Genomic DNA, 21,974 nt, shown 5'->3' on the forward strand with positions numbered 1-21,974 from the left:
ATGGTGAGTGCTTTAAGATAACTTCCTTCAATACCTGGCTCAATGGACTTGTGAGAAACTGGCTTCCTGAACATGCATATACTGGTACGTAAGTTTCTCTGGGTCATCATCTTATCATCTGAAGTGCCGTGTACGCTTAGTGCAATTTAAGTTAATCCAAATACTTGGAGACAAGCGTCTGGAGACAGGTACCTCTTCTGCTGTAGGAGCCTTTACCCATACATAATATAGGAGAGAGAAAAACACAAATGAAGCCTAGATTGAGCCAGCAAATGAGAGGCCATTCCTATGGCAGGCCAACCAGACGACGTGACCTGATTTCATAATTTATAGAGCCACGTTTATTCTTAGCGTAACTCCGCTGCCATCAACAAGAAAAGCCTGCAAATATCCCTGCTGCACAAAGCAATGCTGGACATCTAACACCATTTAAGACTGTGTCATGCAACCACGGTTAGAAAAATCTGCACGGAATGCCTACGAATTCTACCACACTGCTACTCAACCGTCATGGCTTGGAGTTGCCTTTAAGCAATATAAAATGTCTTCCCCAGGGATAAACTTGCTGATTCAGTGATACTAACTGCTCCCAACCGAGAGCAGGGGTGAGATAAACCAAAAACAACACTCACTCTACTGCATGGCAACGCAGAGCGAAACCACTGAGTTATCAGGCCAGTAGAATATCAAAATTGCCATGCATCAGCAGCTGTGCTTCTGTGGTACAGTACTAAAAATGCCATTCTAACTGTTCCAGCACCAAGAGCTCTGGCATGTGCTGAATTCTCTTTTTTCTTCCCTTCCTGAACTCTACTGCTTTCTCAAAGGTTAGCCCAAATATTTGGCTTTAACACTCCAATGCTGAACTCCCTCCTTTGGGGTTTTGCTGGTATATGTAATTTCAGAGAAACACCCCTCCCTACTGTAATGTTAGTGGTTAATACCCAAGCTCCACCCGAGGGTCAATGTGTCCTGACTTTCAAACACATTCCTGAAGGGTCTTTTCAGGAGAAGAGGGGTAAGGGAAAGAATTTATACCACAACGTTATCCGTAACCCAGATCATTAGGCAAAAAACCAAGGTGTTCCGTGCAACAACCCCACAGAAAAAATGTTTGCAAGGCATGTTTCTAAAATAGAAGCAATTCACCAACACATGATGAAAGGACAGATTTAATCAACAGCCAACGTATTTCATTCAGCTGCATGAGAAGGAAAGCCCCAGAACAGCATGTGAGCTTTATGAACATATTTCTCCTCCTTCCCCAGGCAATGCCTCTTCCTTTGAGTTTGTGCTGGATACACTGCAGAACGGAAAGGACAGATGGTGGCTGTCTTCCTGGTGTCACTTATTTTTCTGGAACACAGGAGGACCACATGTACCTGGTGGCCCGTTCCACTGAAATTACACAGCTTTTTTCTACAGCAAGGTTATTTTTCTTCAAGTCAGCCACATACAATCACTGTGCCTGTCTGACACACGCACAAGATGCCCTGAAGTATTTAAGAGGGTATTTTGCGTTCTTTTAAATGTTGTGTTATCCCTCATTTTCCCTCCTTTTGAAATGCCTCTGCACCTGGTAGCAGGCACCAATTAAGGCAGAAGCTTTGGGAACTGGGACCAGCAATCAGAATGACCTCAATGCAGCACTGAATCATCATCGAGAAATGGCGAAACTGCTGGAAAAAAGGACCTGGATGGACAAGTTAACCCACAAAAATGGAGTTTGATTTGGGGGGGGGGGGGGGGGGGAAGGATGGAGAGGAGAGAAAGAGGACCAGCAACCTCAATCTGTAGCACAATGAAAACAATTTTCTTTAAGATACTGTTTCAATAGTACCTCAAACCCATCAGGCTGAAAATTATATAAAGATGGAATGGGGGAGAAATGCTGGAGAAATTGTGGTTAATGAGAAGATTTTATGTATATGGGGTGGAGAAGTCCAGTCATTGAAGAGTACTGGGATGTAATTTTAACCGAATATCACACATTATTGGATATTTGTTACCAAATGATCCTTAGGTAAAACCTCCTAGGGCTTCCGAGAGGAAATGGTCAGACAAGGGAAAAAAAAAAAAAAAAGGTTAATCTCATCTGCTAGTAGCTGCTCAGATACTGATAATCTCTGTTTAACCCCAGAGAAATGGTTAAAAAAGGTGAGGTGGTTGTTACGGAAAAAGTGATTCACCACTTACATACCCAGCGAACGAGACAAAGGACAAATAGGTACTTATGTAGTCGGTTATCCTCTATTTAATACTTCAATTACCTTTACCGGCAAAAACCCAGAACACCCGTCCATTCTTTTTCTGGACTATCAACATTTGACAGACATGGCTGATCTGTTAAATGTGTAATCAGAGAATTCACGAATTTTAATAAAACCACTAGAAATGACACGGCCTGGGTAGTGTGAAGATGCTACTCTGTAACATGGTTATACCCTGTTAGAGAGATCCAGTAATTACATTGCTGTATAATCAATGAATGCATCCGATGAAGTGAGCGGCAGCTCATGAAAGCTTATGCTCAAATAAATTGGTTAGTCTCTAAGGTGCCACAAGTCCTCCTTTTCTTTTTGCGGATACAGACGAACACGGCTGCTACACTGAAACCTGTCATTGCTGTATAATGTTTCTTTAAACAAAAGCTCACTGTTGTGATAATAATTGTATTGTCTCTGATATTTACATGGCTAGAATTTGTAAACCTGTTATAACTTCCTAAATAAAGAGAGTTTAAAACAATAACAAAATGAAAAATGGGAAACTATCGAGGCAGAACGGGGCTCTCGATGGGAAATGTCAAGGTGTTAGGAAGAAAATGTCTGCACTGTGAGAGAAAAGCAAAGATTCTGGTATTGGGATGAAAATCTGTGATAAGACTTTCCAAAGTTGCCAGGGAGCCTCATTTAATACTTACCCCCCTACGATGGGGTGTCCATCCCATAAAAAGCCTGCCGAGGTAAAAAGGGACAATTACCCCTGTGACAGGCTGCACGTGGGAGAGTCAGGGCTGATACGGCCCAGCACCTGATGAAACCCAGCTTCAGGAGGAGCTGGGCTCGGCATAAAGGAAGGAAGTTGGTGGTAAGAGAAGGCTGAAGGGAAGAACTCTACTGTCACTCCCTAGAGAGGAGGGGAGTTGGCAATAGGTCAGGAGGAGTTTAGGGCAGGAGTAAGCCCTGAGATCCTGCCTTGGAATGCAGACTCTGGCAAGAACGCGACAGGGGATGAAAGAGCTACAAGGAGCACAGGAAGCTCCAAGAGTAATACAGAGGAGGGCCTGAAAGTAAGGAAGAGAGCCAGGAAAGAACCCGGGGAAACAGCAATAAGAACTGGAGCTTGAGCAGATGATGGTTGCTGGGCATAGGATCCCTGGGCTGAGTAATGGAAGGACCCATGTTCCCCTACTAGCAGCTGGGCAAGTGGCACAAACTGGGTAGTGGATCAGAAGACTGCTGGAGTGTCCAGTGGGACTCTGATTCCCCCAGAAGGGGAGGACTACAGTGACCTGGCCGGATGGAACACCCTGAATGATGAAGAGGGAGTAACCTGACTCCAGAGAGATACAGTACGAGACCCTGGGCCAAGAAACCCAAGGAGGGGGCGTCAGATTGGTTGGGAGCTAATCCCCAGGTTGGCCACAGCTTTGAGTTGTGAACTGTGTGACACCACCCCTGCCTAACAGCAGCCAGTACTTGACTGTACTGGGATGCTTCCAACCAAGCAAGGCCTAAGAGAAGGGCTGTCCCATGCGGACTTTAAATGGATTCTCCCAAGGGCATTCCAATTTCAAAAGTTAGTATTCATAAAAAAGGAAGACACATTTGGAGTTTCTGAGAATGCTCCACTTCTTGGGATTGCTTCGGTTTTCCCCTGGACTCTTGGAGGAGTCTGGCTGTGAGTAGACATTGCACAGTATTATCAACTTTGACCACTATCCAGTTTTGGATTCCAACAAATTGAGTCATCTGAGTTTCATGTCCCAGAACAAATTATTTAACTGCTTCGCTCAAAGGACATTTCTGTGTTTAAATCCACAAATCTTATCTCCTTGCCCTGACTTTTTGAATTCTATCACACCAAATCCCAATTACAAACAACTGTAGCTACCAAGAAGGGAACAATACCCACGGTCAGGTTTTCATGGCAAGATCACGGTCAGCACTGAAATACTTCGCCAGAACAGCAGTTACCCATCAGCCACCATCTGACCTGCACTGCTGGATATTCTATGAGTAGTACTTTTATCCAGTATTTTTAAACCATCCCCAACCTACAGTTTTCTCCTCAACTACTCTTTACTTGAAAAAGAATTCAATACTTGGACCTGTGACAACAGGAAACACTCCGATTTCTACTCCTAGGACAAGATGAGCAATACACTTGACCTTCTGTGGTAACATACGTTCAAAAAAGAGCCACAGCAGTGAGTCTCAGAGGCCCGGTCAGACTAGGGCTCGTGCTACAGTGCTAAATAGTGCCGTGTAGGTGTTTCCACTTGGGCTGGTGCTCTGAAACCCACCCCCACCCGGCTTTCAGAGCCAAACTCCAGCCTGAGTGGGAATGTCTGCATTGCTATTTTTAGCACCATAGCACAAGCCTGAGTCCATAGCCCTGAGCTCTGAGAGTCACTGCTGTGGCTTCCCCCCAAGCGTACAGAAGAACCTCAGAGTTACGAACACCTCGGGAATGGAAGTTGCTCGAAACTCTGAACAAAACGTTATGGTTGTTCTTTGAGAAGTTCACAACTGAACATTGACTTAATACAGCTTTGAAACTTTACTATGCGGAAGAAAAATGCTGGTTTTAACCATCCTAATTTCAATGAAACAAGCACAGAAACAGTTTCCTTACCTTGTCAAATCTTTTTGTCAAAAACTTTCCCCCATTATTGTTTTAGCAGTTTATATTTAACAGTACAGCACTGTATTCGCTTCCCCCAGCCCGCTTCTCGTCTCTGCTCCTGCCTGATTGCATACTTCCGGTTCCAAATGAGGTGTGTGGTTGACCCATCCGTTCGTAACTCTGAGGTTCTACTGTATATGTACCCTAACTGATGTACCACAACCTTTTGGCAGGGCTCAATTGTTATCCCAAGGCTAAGGAAAGGGCTGCCCTAATTTACAGTACTATAGGTTGGCAGAAGTTTGTGTGTCGGAGGTGGAGAAAGGGAACAGAGGTGGACACAGAACCAGATTTTGCAGACTGGTTCCACATCATCATGAATGCTAAAAAAATACAGGCAACACTCGCTGAAAGCTGAATATAGTGTTGGTTGGCAACAGAAGCAGCTTACCCACATGGCTCTGCCAAAACATCTCATTTGAAAACCTCAGCCTCCCTGCTGCGCCAGTCACAGTCCTCGCCTAAACGAATGCTGAGAAACAGCCCAAAGGCTGCATGTTGTGAAGTGGACAACTATTTCCTGGTCAAGAGGAATGGGTTAGTGGTACAGTGTCCACGTCATCGCATAGCTTCTCCTCCAGCCTTTGTCCACCAAAGTGCAGATTTGGGGACATCACTGGAGTATGCTGGGACGAGAAGCATATTTTATAATAAATAATTACAGAAGAACAGTATGTTAAGCAGCTGTGAGACAATGCTATGGTGAGGAAGGGGATGCCTGTTTATGGCCTTTTGAATTATGAGTTATCCTGCTTTTAATTTTTTATGCAGCAGCCAGAGAATAGGATGAGTGCTATATAAATATATGGTACACCCAAAATTAGGATCCCTATTCTCCTGGGCTAGCTAATTGTAGCACACAAAATGTGTGTTCTTTAAAATTAATAGGGTAAAACACATCTTAGGGTACTGAGAATTATCTAGTTTTCTGGGACGAAGGAAGTCAGACTTCGCTTACTGTCAAGGTTACTATGCTTTGTACTAGAGAAGTTAGATAACCTACAGTTGCATTTAGAGATTACCTGCATATTTGAGATACTTTTTTATAATGATACAATAAAAATATATGAGAAAAATTTGTGGGAGAGGTTTTGTTAAAAATAAGTGCATAGAGACACCTCATTCCAGGTATCTCAAACAGAAGCAAAACATATTTTCAACAGACTGTTTCGCCCTCAGGAAAAAAGGCTACAACTCAGCTGTCTCAGAGTTTCATCCCCGGAGAGGGGGTCCTGTACAGAGCTTTGTCTGAAACCAAATGCTGAGTCTAATAGTAATATTAGGCATATTCAGGAATTCAAATCCCCTTCCTCCCCAACCCACGGCTGACAAACCTTGCTGAAATCAGGATCCAGAAAACCAACCAAATATGAACATCTACAATAAATCCTCAAGTAGGGGGAAAGGTAGAGTTGCACGGTGAAGTCTGATCTGTCACATTAGGCACTACATCCCAGTTTGGAGAGAATGGGGCCAGTTGTGTTGGGTTTGCTGTAGAAATTAAAAGCTTGCAACCACAGTACTGAAACATGTACTCAACCAAAAATGTATCTCAAAACTTGATACTTTCCATAATTCCTGTGCAACATTCTTTGGCAACAACAGATCAGACAGAGATACAGCCTGAGGATAAAGATGGAGTGAAAATAAAATTAATGTTACAGTATAGACTGGTGAACACACGAGGCTTCAAATCACTTAGATCGTAAACATGCGTCAGCCCTAGGGGTTAGTCTCCTTTACAACAGCTGTAACAGCAAGAAGGCAGGCAGGCAGAAGCCAAACACTTCTTTCCTTATGCATGAAAAGAACTTATGAAGGAAGTCTGATTTACCGTGTATAGCTCATTCAGGACCTTCATCAAGTCTTCCTGGAGCTGCAATCCGACTTCTTTACTCTACAACAAAAGAGAACCGGAGAGCCATTAGGGACAGTTGGAGGACATGAACATGCCACACGCAGTTAATAATCTAGACCCAGTTAGGCACCATTTAACCACTCAGCTCAGACACAGTTACAGTCAAATTACACAAACAACTTTAATACCATGAAATGTTATGCATACAGTCAGGGAAACAACATGAAACAGAAAGAAGGGATGTTTTAGTTGAATGCTCATTTTTCAATGGCTCTCTCAGCTACCACAAAGAGAAGCCCCACTCGGAGAGACAAATAATGCCAGGCTGGGAACGCTTATGCTGTGTGGTGTCAATGAGCACTTCGGTGACTGCCAGAGGAGTCAACAGTCGGGCATGTACCCCCTAAGTCTCCATAAAGACTTGTCCAGTTAAAGACCAAGTGTGTTAACTTCTTAACAAAACCCAGCTCTATACGCTGGGAAAGCAACAGCCTATAGCTGTATCTGAAATTCACAGTCCTGTGTGGTAGCCCTTGCTCTCTCACACACACTTACTTCAGTGCCCTATTCTCCTCCTTGCTATCCTTAAAGTTCCACAGGTCACAGAGTGCAGCATCAGTAGTTGGTGCCAATACCGAGAATGTTAATTATATACCAAATGGGGGAGCTCAGAAGGGATTTGACGAGTATTACAGGTCGGTGAGACACATCAAGGTGCCAAACCTCCTTTTAACTCACTGGCTGACTCTTTGAGACAATGGGTACCTGCACCTGGACACAAGGTGGAAATGGCTCTCTGGAAAGGGAGGATCTTGGGTGGGGGATGAGCATTCTTGGAGATGAACCCCAGTTGGGGAGGGAGGGAGGTCTGTCTGTCTACATGCCTTTTGTGAATAAAACCAAACCCAGGAAAGTGGTTATGTTTTGACCGGCCACAGCTTGCAGCCACTGCATGAGGAAGCATGTACAAAACCCACTTACTTAGACCTTTATTTTTGAATGCAGTGGTAATGCCAAGATATAAAAAAGGAAACCCCACCCACTCTATTTATGAACTCTGCAGTCAACTCCCCCAATTCCCACCTCCAATTATAAAGCCAGACATGGGATTTACTCTGGCAGACAACACCATCGGCTATTTTTAAGCCGCAAGTACTACAATACAATTTTAACTGTATCAGCACACATCACTCCCTAGCAAGGGGCAGTTGGTACGAGTGAGGTGCTCCGTTGTAGCCCAGGCAATACAACCCACGAAAAATACATGGGAGCTGCAACGAGGCCTGATTAGTTGTCAAGGTTCCAACTAGCCAGCAGCCAAGGGAACACTTAAAAAAAAAAAAAAAAAAGGTGGGTATTTTGATTCCTTGGCAGGTGACATCAGGCAGGTATTCCTGGCTTGTGATTGGATGAAGCTGCCATATAGAAGTGCTGCACTGTCAAACTCTCGGCTGTAGCTAAACACTGGCATACAGGAACGAACAAAGAGCATGAGCATCTCAGCTTCATTTAAAAGGGCATTTCATCCCCCTGCCTTCCAACTGTCAACGTTCACAACTCACCTAGGTAAGAGATCGAAGCTTACTCTTCACCCATTGCTACAGCCAAGGCAGCGACCAAATGCTTAGTGTTTGGCTACCTGGGTTTTTAAAGATAGTGTTGCAACTACGTGGCTACCAAAAATAGCCTGTGCTATTGCGATCATTACAGAGTGGCAAATGTCCAGTTTTCAAACGGTGCCTACATACGATAGTAATTTTGCACATTCGTGTGGGCAGACCTGTACACTTCAAAACCTTGCACTCAGCAGGCTGGAGCCTCGTCTCTGTATTATACGCTTTCAAATGAACCACCTACATATATTCACGTCACTAAAAGAGGATACGTGGGCACATTCAGTCTTCTTGCACTAGACATTGGTGCACATGCTAACAGACTGCGTCTGCTCCCTTTCAGTTCAAAGGAAACTTTCCCCTCAACTTCAATACAAACAGGATCGGAGTCTAAAACAGGTGGTCAAGAAGTGGCAATTTATTCCCGCTGCACCCGAAAAGCTTGAATGAGAAACTGAGGCCTTTAGATACACCAAAAAGCACATTCGACAAGTGTATAGTCAGACTGCTTAAAATTTTCTGGATTCTCCGTGTGTTTATGCATGTACCCCCCCCCCCACCCATACACCATCCTTGCCTCATGCATCCACTGAAAAGTATATCTTCCTCTTCCCTCCACTCACTGGCTCTCCAACAGCCTGAGCAACTTTTTCTACAGCAAGAGCGTGCGAGAGCAACAGAAAGCTCTGTTATACAACTGGCTGGAATATTTGCACAAGCGTACACTTGACATAACTCAGCCCACGGCACTTGAAAGAATGAAGCCAGTACAACTACAATTCAGCCCAGACAGATGTTTCCTTTCTTGCTGCTGACGACTCGGAGAAGAAATATCTCATCCATTATCCCTGTTTATTTGAACAGGCTGCTGAAGCGATTTTGACTTACTGCTTTAAGTCCAGCTCCCTGTGGAGTACAGGACTGTTTGATAACCAATGTGAAATTTTATGCTGTTTAAAATACAAGGGGCCTTCGGAAACTCCAAGTGACGCTGACACAGAGGCAGTTAATCGTAACAGGCATCCGAGACCATCGTGCTTTCCAAAAAGGTACTGGAACTGTGACTTTCTGATCCAGAGTGCCCTTACATGCGGTTCTTTAAAAAAAACAAAAACAAAACAAAAGAACCATGTAGTCAACTGTCATTAGTCCCCACAGACCACATTATAAGGAAGCTGTGGATTCCAAGGGGGAAATTTCCTCCAATGAAAACCTAACCAGAGGACAATTTGCCAGATGAAACCTAGTAACACCCCTCTGATAAAGCAATTAATTCCTGGCAATCCTATGAACTGCATTCCAAAGAAGGGGGCGGAGTAAAGGCAAAGAACAAACAGAGCTGCCTTTGTACGTTATCAGACAAAACATCTCTTTTCTTTAAACTTCATGGAAAAGAATGAGTCATCATTCTAAACAGCTCAGGACACTGAAGGCAAGAAAATAAATTTCCTGTGGGCAAAGTCTTTTTATTTTAATTTTTGACATTATCCTTCTATTTGTTGCCTGAAATGGTCTAGATTTGGAGCTTAACAGTAGCCCTGGTACTTATAACCCAGCCAAATCAAAAAGACTTTCCCAGCAGGATTTTAACCTGCAAAGGATCATCAGTAGTTGTTGTCCCGTTAGGCCACGCATCCTTTCAGGCTGCTGCGGTGGTCTCCTGGGGACCAGTCTTCTTGCAGAGCTGTGCTCCTCTAACATATCAGTATTAAAAGCAGCAGCAATCTCTGAAATGCAGTTTTAGCACTCCGAGCCTAATCCTTAACACTTTAATTCTTCCATCTGTAATGTAAAAGCTGTGATCATTCAGAGACACAGGAGGGGAGCTAAGCCACACTGAACCCTTTCGCTTCCAAGCGTTTTAAAATGAAGCACATCCAGATCGTATTTTGTGGAGGCAGGAGTAAATGGAGTAAAAGGACAATGCCCGTATCTCTCCACTACCACCATACTCTCATTCATAAGCCAGCCATGCCCACAGTACATGCAACTAATAATTGATTCTGCTTTTATTTTAATTAACAGGTGATTCAATCTATTTCAACATGTGGCAAGAGGTAATTTCATCCAGATTTTTTTTCCCATTCACTAGGTTTTAAAGCAGCACCATTCATGTCTCTACAGATAAAATTGTACCAGCCTTTTTAATACAGAATCCAATTTTCTAGGGGGTTTATATTTCAGCTGCAGTTCGGCATACAAAAGTTGGAAGCCTCGGAGCAATTTTCACATTTCCCACCACCAGTTAAAGGAGCAACCTATTTGGCCATATTTAAGTTAGGGGATAGGGAGGAAGACACTCATGGCTTTACTTGCATTTTTACACAAAGGCCACGCTTCAAGGAGGACTTGAAATCGTTTTAAAAGCCATCACTAGACTGTAAGCTCTCTTGAGCAGGGACCTCATCTATAACTGCTTCTACACACAGTGCTATAATCTCTCTTTTATAGGACATTAAAATACAGCGCGTCTTTTTCCTATAACAGGTTTCAGAGTAGCAGCCGTGTTAGTCTGTAGTCACAGAAAGAAAAGGAGGACTTGTGGCACCTTAGAGACTAACCAATTTGAGCATAAGCTTTCGTGAGCTACAGCTCACTTCATCGGACAAAAGCTTATGCTCAAATAAATTTGTTAGTCTCTAAGGTGCCACAAGTACTCCTTTTCTTTTTTCCTATGAAAATGCTAAAAACATTAAGTTATGAAGGTTTGGAAATGCGTCACTCAACATTTCTTAGGGAGAACACACACAGTTCTCTCCCACCCCACCACCTTTAAAATAGGGTAGTAAAATGTTAAGAGTTATAAACAAAAACACACTGAGCACTGACCTCACACTTCCTTTCTTCTGAATGTGTCGACATGAACTGGACCTCTTCTCCCCAGTCCTCCACTCAATGAGACTCCTACCCAGTTGCTACATTCACAGTCTTGGGGATCAGAAACAGGCGTCTTAGATTTACTAATTCCCTTATTCCTCTCCTTGAATGTAGACGTCTGATAGCTTCATGAGTGGACTTCTCATGTTCCTTGCATGGGAGCTATTAGATTCAAGCTTAACAGGTGTGGGTCTGTGGAACTTCATTACTGGTCTGACTGACCCTACATGCTCCACAAGATTCAACAAAAAAGTTTATCATATCCACAGAGGTCAAGCAGCTCACACAAGTTCAACGTTTTTATAGTGAAAACTCCTAAATTTACCCACACTTCCTTATTTTTAATTGCTCCCCTTCTCCCCGCCCCCCCCCCCGCCCCAAAATAGTATACACTTACCTGGACCTCGATTTCGTGGTCAAAACATATAGCCCAAATTACTAGGACTGATACTGATTTACAGGGAAAGAGGGAGGAGAACGTGTCGTCTAACTGTAAATCATTCTGCTGTATCTTCTATTTTAACACTGCAAGGAGCATACAGTGTTTCTGAAATTGGGCAAATACTTGGTCACTGAGATCACACACAGATTATGTGCCAAGGTGAGGGAAGTTTTAGGTATTAAAAAAATGACGAAGTACTTGGACACAGTCTTTTGCTGTAGATACTATAGTGATTAATACCATATGAAAATCCTAGAGGGAGACTTTTTCTGAAAAAGAAGCAGGTTTAGGAGGCCATCTACTGTGTCAAACTTCTCCTCTTGCTTAAAATCTAACTATTATTATTATTTTGTTCCATTCCTTCATTTTGACATATGTAAACTTTTAAACGTTCTCACTATGACCCGTGACCTAATCCGTGTCTTGGCATATAATGTACTTACGTGAAAATAATTTACATTATTCACTTGTGAGCCTAATAAAAATATTCTTAAACCAAAACAAGCAGAGCTCTCTGAAAGCTGAGTTCAGATGGTTTGGATTTTCATGTGTTCCAGTCTCACCACACCAACTCCATCCCTGGGTGGCCAGATGGACTGCTAAGAAAATACACTTTCAGCTAGAGCCATGACAAAAGACAAGTATTCTACTTTTTAAGTGCTAGCCTTGTAAGTGAAAGGGAAAAAAGAAAGAAGGATCAATGATTTGCAGTCCCCAAGGCACTGTGCAATAATATTCCCCACATTCCTTCAAATCACTAGGAGCCAAGGAAAGCTGGAGATGCTGCCATCTCTGCAGCTATAGGCTCGTAAGGATTTTATGACTGCCTTCTTCTTAATGTTAAGGATTATTAATGAAACCGAATGGCTGGTTCTGTTTTAAGTGCCCTGAACACATCTTTTCACACTGAAAGAGCTTTACCACCAGTGTGCTGGTTAAATTGCCTTAACTGGCCCAGCCATCTTCCTTTCACCCAATTCTTTTCTTATTGTTTATTTATTTATTGAAGAAAACTGCTCATTCATTGGACGAATTGTTGAAGCAACTAATTAAGAAGAGGTAGAAGCCACCAAGGATATGTCTGGAGTACAGCTAGGAGCGAGGGTCAGGCAGACAGACTTGCACTAGCAGGGTTCAAGCTAGTGTGATAAATTAGCAATGTGGATCTTCCAGATCAGGCTGCAGCTCTGGCTCTCAAACACAGAGGATCGGGGGGTGGGGGGGCTTGAGAGCCCAAGCTCCACCTGAGCCAGAACATCCTGGGGATGCAAGTTCAGGATGAAGGAGAAGAGGGTAGAAGAAAACAGAAGAGCAAACAAAATTCTAGCCCTGCAAATGAGCTCTGAAGGAAGAAACGGCACACTTAACGGGATTGGAACAAGTAGCATGGAAATGAAGATAAGAAAAATCAGTGTTGTGAAAACAAGAATCATTTCAGAACTGTGCAATGTGGCAATCCTAATGTAATGCGACTCTCAGTACAATCTCCACTGCATAAGGCTGAGGGAATGGAGTTGAAAGAGTTGACCTAGAAGCTGGCCGTACTTGTGAAGCGGAGAGGGGAAAACAATGTACTGCAGGAAATAGAGCAGTCACAGCACAGCAAGGATGAAAGGAAATGCCTCAGGCAATGGCAAAAATTGCTGAGTGAATGCTTTAAAAGATGAGGGACCTGAAGCAGAAAGAGAACATTACTGGCATTCTAGGGTCTAGCCACTGGGAGTGCTTCTAGATCAGAGACCACTGATCCAAACCTCACCACATTAACAGACTGACGACACCAGCTGAGAAGCTTTGCTAATTCAAGGCACCTCCTGAACATGATGCAGGGATATGGATGAAAAGACCGGTGAGAGGACGAGTTCTCAGTCTCTCCAGTTGTTGATATCTTCAGCCTTCACCACTAAGCAGGCAGAAACCTGGTTATGAGATCCCCTTCCTCCGCCCTGCCCCGCCCCCAAAGAAAAAAGAAAAAAAGGAAGAGCCAGGTGTTACAGAACATGGTATTGGCAATCCAGTGTCAGGTGCTCTTCCTTCCCAGTACGGAGGCAATGCTCCAGCGTAACGTTAGTGAGTGCTGTACTACTGGAGGTGCCCTCTTTCAGATGAGACTTAGCGCTGACCACTTGTGGTTATTAAAAGATCCCATGGCACTTTTCAGAGGAATAGAGGCAGTTGTCAAACATCCAACCTGGGTAATTAGAGGGAAAGTTTAGGGAGGCAGGATGCATTTCCAGTTGGCTAGCTTTTCACTTCCCATGTGCTATTAAACAGCTGCCATTTGCCTTCCCAGAGCTGGTGCCCTCTCAATGGTGGGTGAATTGATTATTAGTTTTATAGGGTCTTGGGAGCCTTTGGGATGCGAGGCTGCGCATGCATGTACAGTACTACTATATGGTACAAAGTGCAGGGAATATACATGTGCGCAAATACAAGCGTAGAGCTCACTGTGGAGAGAATGTCTCTGTGATGCTGAATATTAGCAGAGTGGGCAGAAACAAATCTCTCGTAACCAATAGGGGTAATGTTTACCTCAACAGTGAAGTCACGACAGGAGTCCAACAATAATGCACCTGGGCTGTATCTTGGTGGCCCAAAATGGACACAGTCAAGAATATGATTCACAGATCTGAAGGGCAGAAGAGACCATAAAATCATCTAGTCTGAGCCTCCTATCTAACACTAGCGATAGAATTTCTTCCAGTTACTCCAATATTGAGCCCATAACAGGAAACAGAGGCATGCCTTTGGCCTTGGGTGTTTGAGTTCACAGGTTATGAGGTGATGCTGTTGCCATTGCTGATCAATGAACATTTACTTTCTTGAGGGAAAGAAAGCAGACAGCTGAAGGAAGAAGGAATTTAACATCCAATTAGCCAAGGACAAAGCAATGCCTGCAGTAGAAAGCAAAGCATAAGAGAATTTCTAACACGATATCCCATTGTGCAGCAGACTTATGATCATCAGAGCCATCAAGCTGAAAATCCACTCTTATACCTCAAAGAAAAGAGTCAGATGTACAGGGGTCAAAAATATTTATGACTACAGTGTATGAGATGGGGATAGGATGGAAAGGTTTCAAATTAAATCCATGTTTGCTTTATCCAGATGCTTGCCGTTTTAAAAGCCTGAAGTTGTAACCAATCTTATAGGAAGCCTTAACTAAAATTTAAGCAGAACTTAGAAACTCATTAGGATATTTAGGCCCAATTGTAATAATAGCTCCCACAAGAGTGCCTATGTCACCCTCTAATTAGCTTAGTGACATTTCAGGTAGATTCTGTGTTTTTCCACATTCAAGTCTTAATTCAGAAGAAACAATGAGTTCTGTCTTCTTGACCTGGGAGGTCACCTATTTCAGTGAACTGCATTTACATTCTTCCTGGAAAAGGGCATTATATGAAAAGCACACTGAATACTCGGGGGCTGGGGAAGTGGGAAGAAGGGGTGCCAAGCACAATGGGTTCAGCTGTATTGCTGTAAAGATATGCATTGCTGAGAGGATGTGAAGGAAAAAGGGACTGGGCACAAAAAAGCCACCCCCACACTTTGTATTTGAGAAATGACGACCAGCACCCACCAGAAAAAAAATAATTTCAGCAAAATTAGAAGAGCGACTCATCAGCTTTCTTGACTTGCAACATTGGTATTTTCCTTTCAAGCTGCCCATCCCAAACATCCTTTTCAGTCCAGGACAAGTAAGCCAAGAGAATTGCCACAAGTGCGCACGCACTCACACACACACACGCGCATACACACAATCTTTTGTTACAAGGGGCTGTGTCTGAACCAGGGGCAAACCTGTAGGGTGATGCCACACATAACTGGAACATTAATTCTCAGAATGCTGCACCAGCTTCAACGCTCTCTTTGTTCAATCTCCCAGCCCCCATCTAATTTAATCAAGACATTTTTGGGATCTTCATCATGCTTACTTGGCTGTTCTGCATTCCACTGAGCATTACAACCTGAGCTTCAAAATATTTAGGGTGGTGGTAAATAAGTGTTAAAGAATGCTGTCAACATTTTATGCCCTGAATGTAACATACCTTTTCAATATGGCTACAATCGGACAGCAAGACAGGCAGTCTCTTGGATTCAAAATAACCATCCTATGAAGTCCATGCTGCAACGGGTTTATGTGGAAGGTGCTCAGGTACAACAGTGATGGGTGGACATAAACACTAAGACAGATGATTCTACTCCACTGCCTGAAATCACAGCAGTCAGTGGCAGAACTAAGACTAGAACCTGAGTCCGCAGTCTCTAAAACCTGGTCCTTAATTACGAGACCATCTTTCTCCTCCTTAAAGTGAAAAATAGATGAGGGTACTATTAAAAAAACTGCAGAAACCAAGCACTTAACTTGAGGAAAATACTTAAAAATGGAGAGTGAAAACTAAACCAAAAACAGCTTGGTGATATCTTTTCAGTTATCATTAAGGCTAAGATTTTGTCATGGCTATTTTTAAGTAAAAGTCACAGACAAGTCATGGGCAATGAACAAAAATTCACAGAAGCTGTGACCTGTGTGCGACTTTTGCTGCAGCAGCTCCATGATTTCCACTGCCACCATGATGGCTGGGAGCTGTGGGGTTCCCACTTTGCCCGTGGCCACTAGAAGCTGCAGGGTGACCATATTTCCCCAAAGAGAAAATGGGACACCCCCAGCCGCTTGCCCAAGGCGTTCTCCTCCCCCCCCCCCCCCCCAAGCAAGGTCACCCGTCACTGGAATCCTGAGGAGGGCCCCCTCAGGAGTCTGTTACTTGTCACTGGAACCTTGCAGCCCCCCGCATTGCTGAAACCCTGCCAGGGACCCACTTGCTGCCAGCTCCAGAGTCCAGCAGCCCCTGGGACTGAAGCAGAGAATGTCATGAAGGTCTCTGGAAGTCACAGATTGTGTGGCATCCATGACCTCCGTGACATAAACATAGCCTTAGTTATCATTAAAGCTCCAGAAGTCTAACAGCAATGTTCTTGGACTTTCAAGACCTTGTCTAGACAAAGTTGTGAAGGTGGGATGTTAACTAACACTATTTAAAAAGTCTAATGCAGACAAGGCATGCCGGGTAAAAATTGTGCAGAAGTGCCTAGGTGACTTAGGCACTTTTCAATGCTTTACTCACTGCCTGTAACACATTATACTTGTCAAGTTAGAGCCTAGGCGGGGGTGGGGGGTGGGGGGGGAAGAGGGGGAGTAACCTGAGCCTAAGAAGGAGCCAGAATTTACCAATGTACATTGCCAAAGAGCCACAGTAATACATCAGCAGCCCCCCATCAGCTCCCAGCGGCCTCCCACCCACCAGCAGCCTGCCGATCAGCACCTCCCGATCAGCTCTTCCATGGCATGCAGGAGGCTGGGGGGGGTGGGTAGGGAGTGAGGGCACTGCAGGATGAGGGGAAGGGGTGGAGTGGGGGCAGGGTCTGTGGTAGAGCCAGGGATTGAGCAGTGAGCACCCCCCGGCACATTGGAAAGTTGGTGCCTGTAGCTCCAGCCCCGGAGTCGGTGCCTATACAAGGAGCTGCTTATTAACTTCTGAAGATCTGCATGTGGCTCCGAAGCCACAGGTTGGCCACCCCAGCCTAGGCTATTTTGTCACTTGTCATTTAGGGGTCTCTTTCTGACAGGTCTACTCTTCGGAAATGCTGCATGTATTCGATTTATAGACTGCCTGTGCATGTTTTATCTAACCCATTCGTCACCATTTTTATGTATGGTTTGTTTACTTATTATCACATGGCCCCGTATAAGAAGATCCCCTAAGGTTTTTTCCAGCTGTTCCCGTTCTTGCATTAGTAACCTCTCTGGCTTAGAGCCTAAAGAAAATCACGGACATCAAGCTGCTTGATAAAATATATGCCCCACAGGATGGGGATAACCAAACTAATGGTATGTAACTTCACAGTGGTCCAATATAATTGCATCATTCGTGCAATAGTTCATTCCTTACCTACATAGGGTCCTTTACCGACGCAGGGGTCTCCACACCTGCGGCACTAGTGATTGATACATTCTTCATTTGACTGTTATGTTAGCAAGGAGGAATTGATCCTACTTGGTGAAAACATCAGGCTGAGAAAAAGCCATTCGCAACCGTAATGGGTTGCAGCAATGCCATATCATAACATTGTCACTTCCACTCTTTGGATCATAAATTTCGTTTCCCAATAGCTCCTATTTGCTCCTTTTTTGCTGTCTTCAGCAGTGGGCTATCGAGTCTCAGGCTTCGGATTCCCAACCCGCAATAAATCAAACAATTTCATGGCTGAGATCACTTGCTCTTTGCCGAGATCACAAGCCTCACCAGGAGCCTGTGAAGTCCTTTGAAATATTGGAAGTCATGTCCTGTAATCCTGTTTATGCAATCTCCTTGCAGCATACGATAGCTTTGGCCTACCTACTCTCCTCGATGTCCTTTCTCACATTGCTATGAGAAATCTCTCTTGACGTGGCTGACTAGAGGCATCACAGCTGGATGACTGACCTGGAGGCTAAGAGATGCTGTCAGCTAGTCTCTAGCTGACCTGAATCCAAGCTGATGTACAAAAGGTTAGATAACGAGAGGCATATTGTTATAGTAAGAGACAACACAGGCTTCATGTATGAATACAGGGAAAGAAAGAAAATGTCACATAGTCATAGACTCATTTTGCACACATTGAAAAGGGCCGACTGCAGCACATTCACTGCCCCTGCCACAGGCAGGAATGGCATTTGCAGCCTGAAACAGAGCTAACAGAAATATTTTAACTATAGCCTTGAGCTCTACAGTGCTTCACTCGGGGCAATGGACTCTGACCATGTCGTTATATTTTACTTGGTATGGAGCACGAACAGCATGTCAGTAATCACTCTGTTTAGAAAAAACATTTTAATCTCTCTTGCCCAGGAGTGGAGAGGTACTGCTCACTTTGATAATGCCAACACATACAAATAATTTCCATCAGTGCCTCTCCTTCAATGCAGTGTCTTCCAAGAAAAATAAGTGGGGTAGGAAACTTGCCCCCCAGGGGGGCGGGGGTGGGGGGATGTGACCGGGGAAGGAAATATTTAACTCCACTAATGAGAGATAAATGACTGTTCAGAACTGATGTCATTTCAGAACAGAACTTTGCCCTTGGAAATATGGGGAGAGGATTAAACAATTCAATAATCACATACTGCTCCATCAGAAATTACTCTCATGGGTATGAACTGTTACAATTAGGACAGTAAGATTTCTCCACTACAGCTTTTGTCCTCTCTCATTTGACAAACATGGGTATTACCACACCACTCGTGTATTTATGGTAACAAAGCAACAGGATTTATTTTCCTGCCGGTTCCGTTCAGCAGTACCATTAGTAACAGAAGTGACGTGGAAGAGCGTAAGGCAGAAGGTGATTCCGTGGCAAAATGTGGAAGTGTACTAGTGAACATGTAATTGATATATCCCCCCCCACACACACACACACCCGAGTGACAGTTTCACTATCTGTATCTATAAATAAAAGAGTTGGATTGAAGGGTGTGGAGACCTAGCTTCAGAAGGATTTGATGGTTTGCATATTAATCTTAAATTAAATAATATATCAAGCCAAGTATCTGCAAGTGCTAAATTTTAAAAATATTTATGATTTGTTTCCCAGTGGCTCCCATAAGGTCTTAGGGACAAAACTGTAATGTATGTCAGGTCTTGGGCAAGTGCCCCTTTAAGAAAATTAATGGTGTAGTATTGCTTCACAGATTACCAGAATTCTGACCAACTCTCATTGTGGATTGTCATTTCACATCAAATGCAGTGCACCACATGAACAAAGCCCCTTTCACGAGCAAATCACTCAAGCACTACAGGTAAAGTGAGTCCAAGACTCACTTATCAGGCTGTGTTTTTCCACACACTCTAGTGTTCCATACACTTCTTCCTCCGGCCTCCTGAATATGGGCATGGAACTGGACTGCATGTCATTAGACAAGGAATCCCATATTCCCAAAACAAGATTTGCAGGAAGCCGGGACATCTAACAGTCTATAATTGGGGCTGGATTGCCTACTGGTATCTTGGGATAAGCCTAGTTGAAAGACTTAAACCACACAAGGATGGTGATAGTTAAATCTTGTGTGCATCTCAAATTGGTTTCTTGCATTATGGTGTGGGATGCAGCTGAAGGACCTATTGATAGGGCCATTGTCTGCTATGATGAAGCTTTTCCAACAAGAATGGAAGTTAACTTAAAAGCAAAATCATAGCAGAAGCGTGGTCTCTTAAAAGCAACGCTGGATAAAGGAACAGAACAACAGGAGAGTACATAACACAAGTTCTGAAAATGTTCTTCTAGAGAATAGTCCAGAGAATCCTGCAGGCAGAATTATTGCTAGATGGTGTCAAACGAGAATAATGATCCAAGAGATTACAGTTGAAATTATAAGTACTGCAGTACATAGGAACCCCCAGTCATTTTTCAGGATCTCATTGTGGTCAGTGCTATACAAACAGAACAAGATGGTGGTACCCACCCCAAAGATCTTATGATCTACATGTAAGACCAGAGACCACAGGTGGATGCAGGTGCAGAAGCATAAGGAAACAATGAGAATATTGATCAGAATGACAGACAGTGGTCTTAGTACACCAGCAGCCCAATTGTTAAGGTTTTTTCTAAGCATCATGGCAAATGAGTTAAGGAAATAATTGGAGGAAAATGACGTAGCCTTGCAGACGTTTACGGGGAGCTACTTGCAAGTGTGAGGGGCAGCACAGGAAAAAGCGCTTAAGGACTTGTTTGAAAATTTAAAACAAGAGGGCCATGAAGGATGGTATCATTGGCGGAAGTCAACATCTCGATCACGTGTGAGAGGCGATAGTTACACTGGGGATAGGCTGTGAAGGACCTTGGAAATGAAGACAGGTTGCTCAAGTGTGATGCAGTGGAAAGGGCAGCAGTGATATTGTTGTATTTTATGCTTTCACTGTAAAGTACTGGTGTATTATTTTAAAAGGGTAATTTGGCCTCTACATGAGCATCAGGAAATAAGGTCATGGGAAGAGGCAGAGATTGTATCCTGCAAGCCTCCATTGAAGGAAGTGGGTGCTGAAGAAGGCAGCAGACTAGATTAACTTGGCTTCCTCACTGAGATACATTCCCAACACTTACTTAACATTTTGCTTCCACCTCTGCTGATAACTTACCCGATCATCCATTTGAGTGTGAAGCAAATTATGGCACCAAGAAACAGCTACACACACACACTCAATAACTTGACGTTTTTGTTACAGAAAGGCAGTCAGCTGGAAGTACTCGAGAAAAATATGTCCAGAGACTGGATAAAAACTAAGACTTCTGTATTCTATAAAAAAGGGGTTTTCCTTAAACACAAGAGATGAGTTTGCTTCGAGGGAAGACACATCAAACAAGCAGCAGAGAACTAGGAATTAAAGAGACCAAACGGAAAAGGCTTCTTCTCAAAAGTGCATGTATAAATAATATCAAGGGACCCCACTAAAGAGAGTCATCAATGGGGGGAGAGAATCTGATAACCATACCAGAAATATAAAGCTTACACCATGCAGAGAAATCAAGGTTCCATGTAAAAACCAAGGGTCAGATAGGGGATAAAGAGAATGGGGCGGGGGAAGAGAACCAACTCAAACGGAAAAGAGCGTAAAATTCTTTTAAAAAGGCCACGCTCAACAAGGATAAGTATGGAGTAATCAAAGGAATGCCTCCTACAAAGATCGAGGGAATCAAAGAGAGTCTGCACAAGAATGGAACCTAACATCAAAGCCATACATTCTCCCAAGACAGGCAGTGAAGATCAGAATGGAAATGCAGGCTTGCACAGACTCGCGTATCCGAGCCCTATGGTATCTAAACACAGGGCTACATCGTTAATTATGGGAAGAATAGAAACAATTTAACTCGCTCCCTAGAGGCACCAATTTGTTGCTATTATGGCCAGATAGGATCTAGAATTTCCACTTGGTTTGGTTTATTCAGAGAATGGTCAGCTATTCTCTTATAGATCCTGTTATTTTTCTTATAAAAATTGCACATACAGGTTTGAGACAGATGCTACCACCCTTACTCAAGCAAGTAGCTCCAAGAAAGTTGGCAGGGGTGGGTGGAGGGGGTCAGATTCCTACGAAAGTCAATGGGACTAAGTCACATGAATAATGGCTGCAGGGTCAGGCGCCTGTCTATTTAGAACATAATTTTCCCTCAACACAAAATAGTCTCCGGCTGCATTTTTCAGCTTGTGGTCTTTTTCTTGCTTGCTCTCTCTCTCTTTTTT

At 43.6% G+C, this 21,974-nt stretch overlaps 1 protein-coding gene across 3 annotated transcripts in view; it reads right to left on the bottom strand.

Moving 5' to 3' along the window:
* SRGAP2 (SLIT-ROBO Rho GTPase activating protein 2) overlaps positions 1-21,974 on the bottom strand; it is a 211,219-nt gene that overhangs the window by 70,306 nt on the left and 118,939 nt on the right. For all 3 annotated transcript variants that reach the window (XM_074936354.1, XM_074936353.1, XM_074936355.1), the window contains one exon: positions 6,746-6,808. In XM_074936354.1, coding sequence (XP_074792455.1) covers positions 6,746-6,808 — 63 coding nt within the window. The remainder of the gene's footprint in view (positions 1-6,745; positions 6,809-21,974) is intronic.

The sequence above is a fragment of the Natator depressus genome, chromosome 21 (genome assembly GCF_965152275.1).
Source record: "Natator depressus isolate rNatDep1 chromosome 21, rNatDep2.hap1, whole genome shotgun sequence".
In the NCBI taxonomy this organism is placed as follows: Eukaryota; Metazoa; Chordata; order Testudines; family Cheloniidae; genus Natator; species Natator depressus.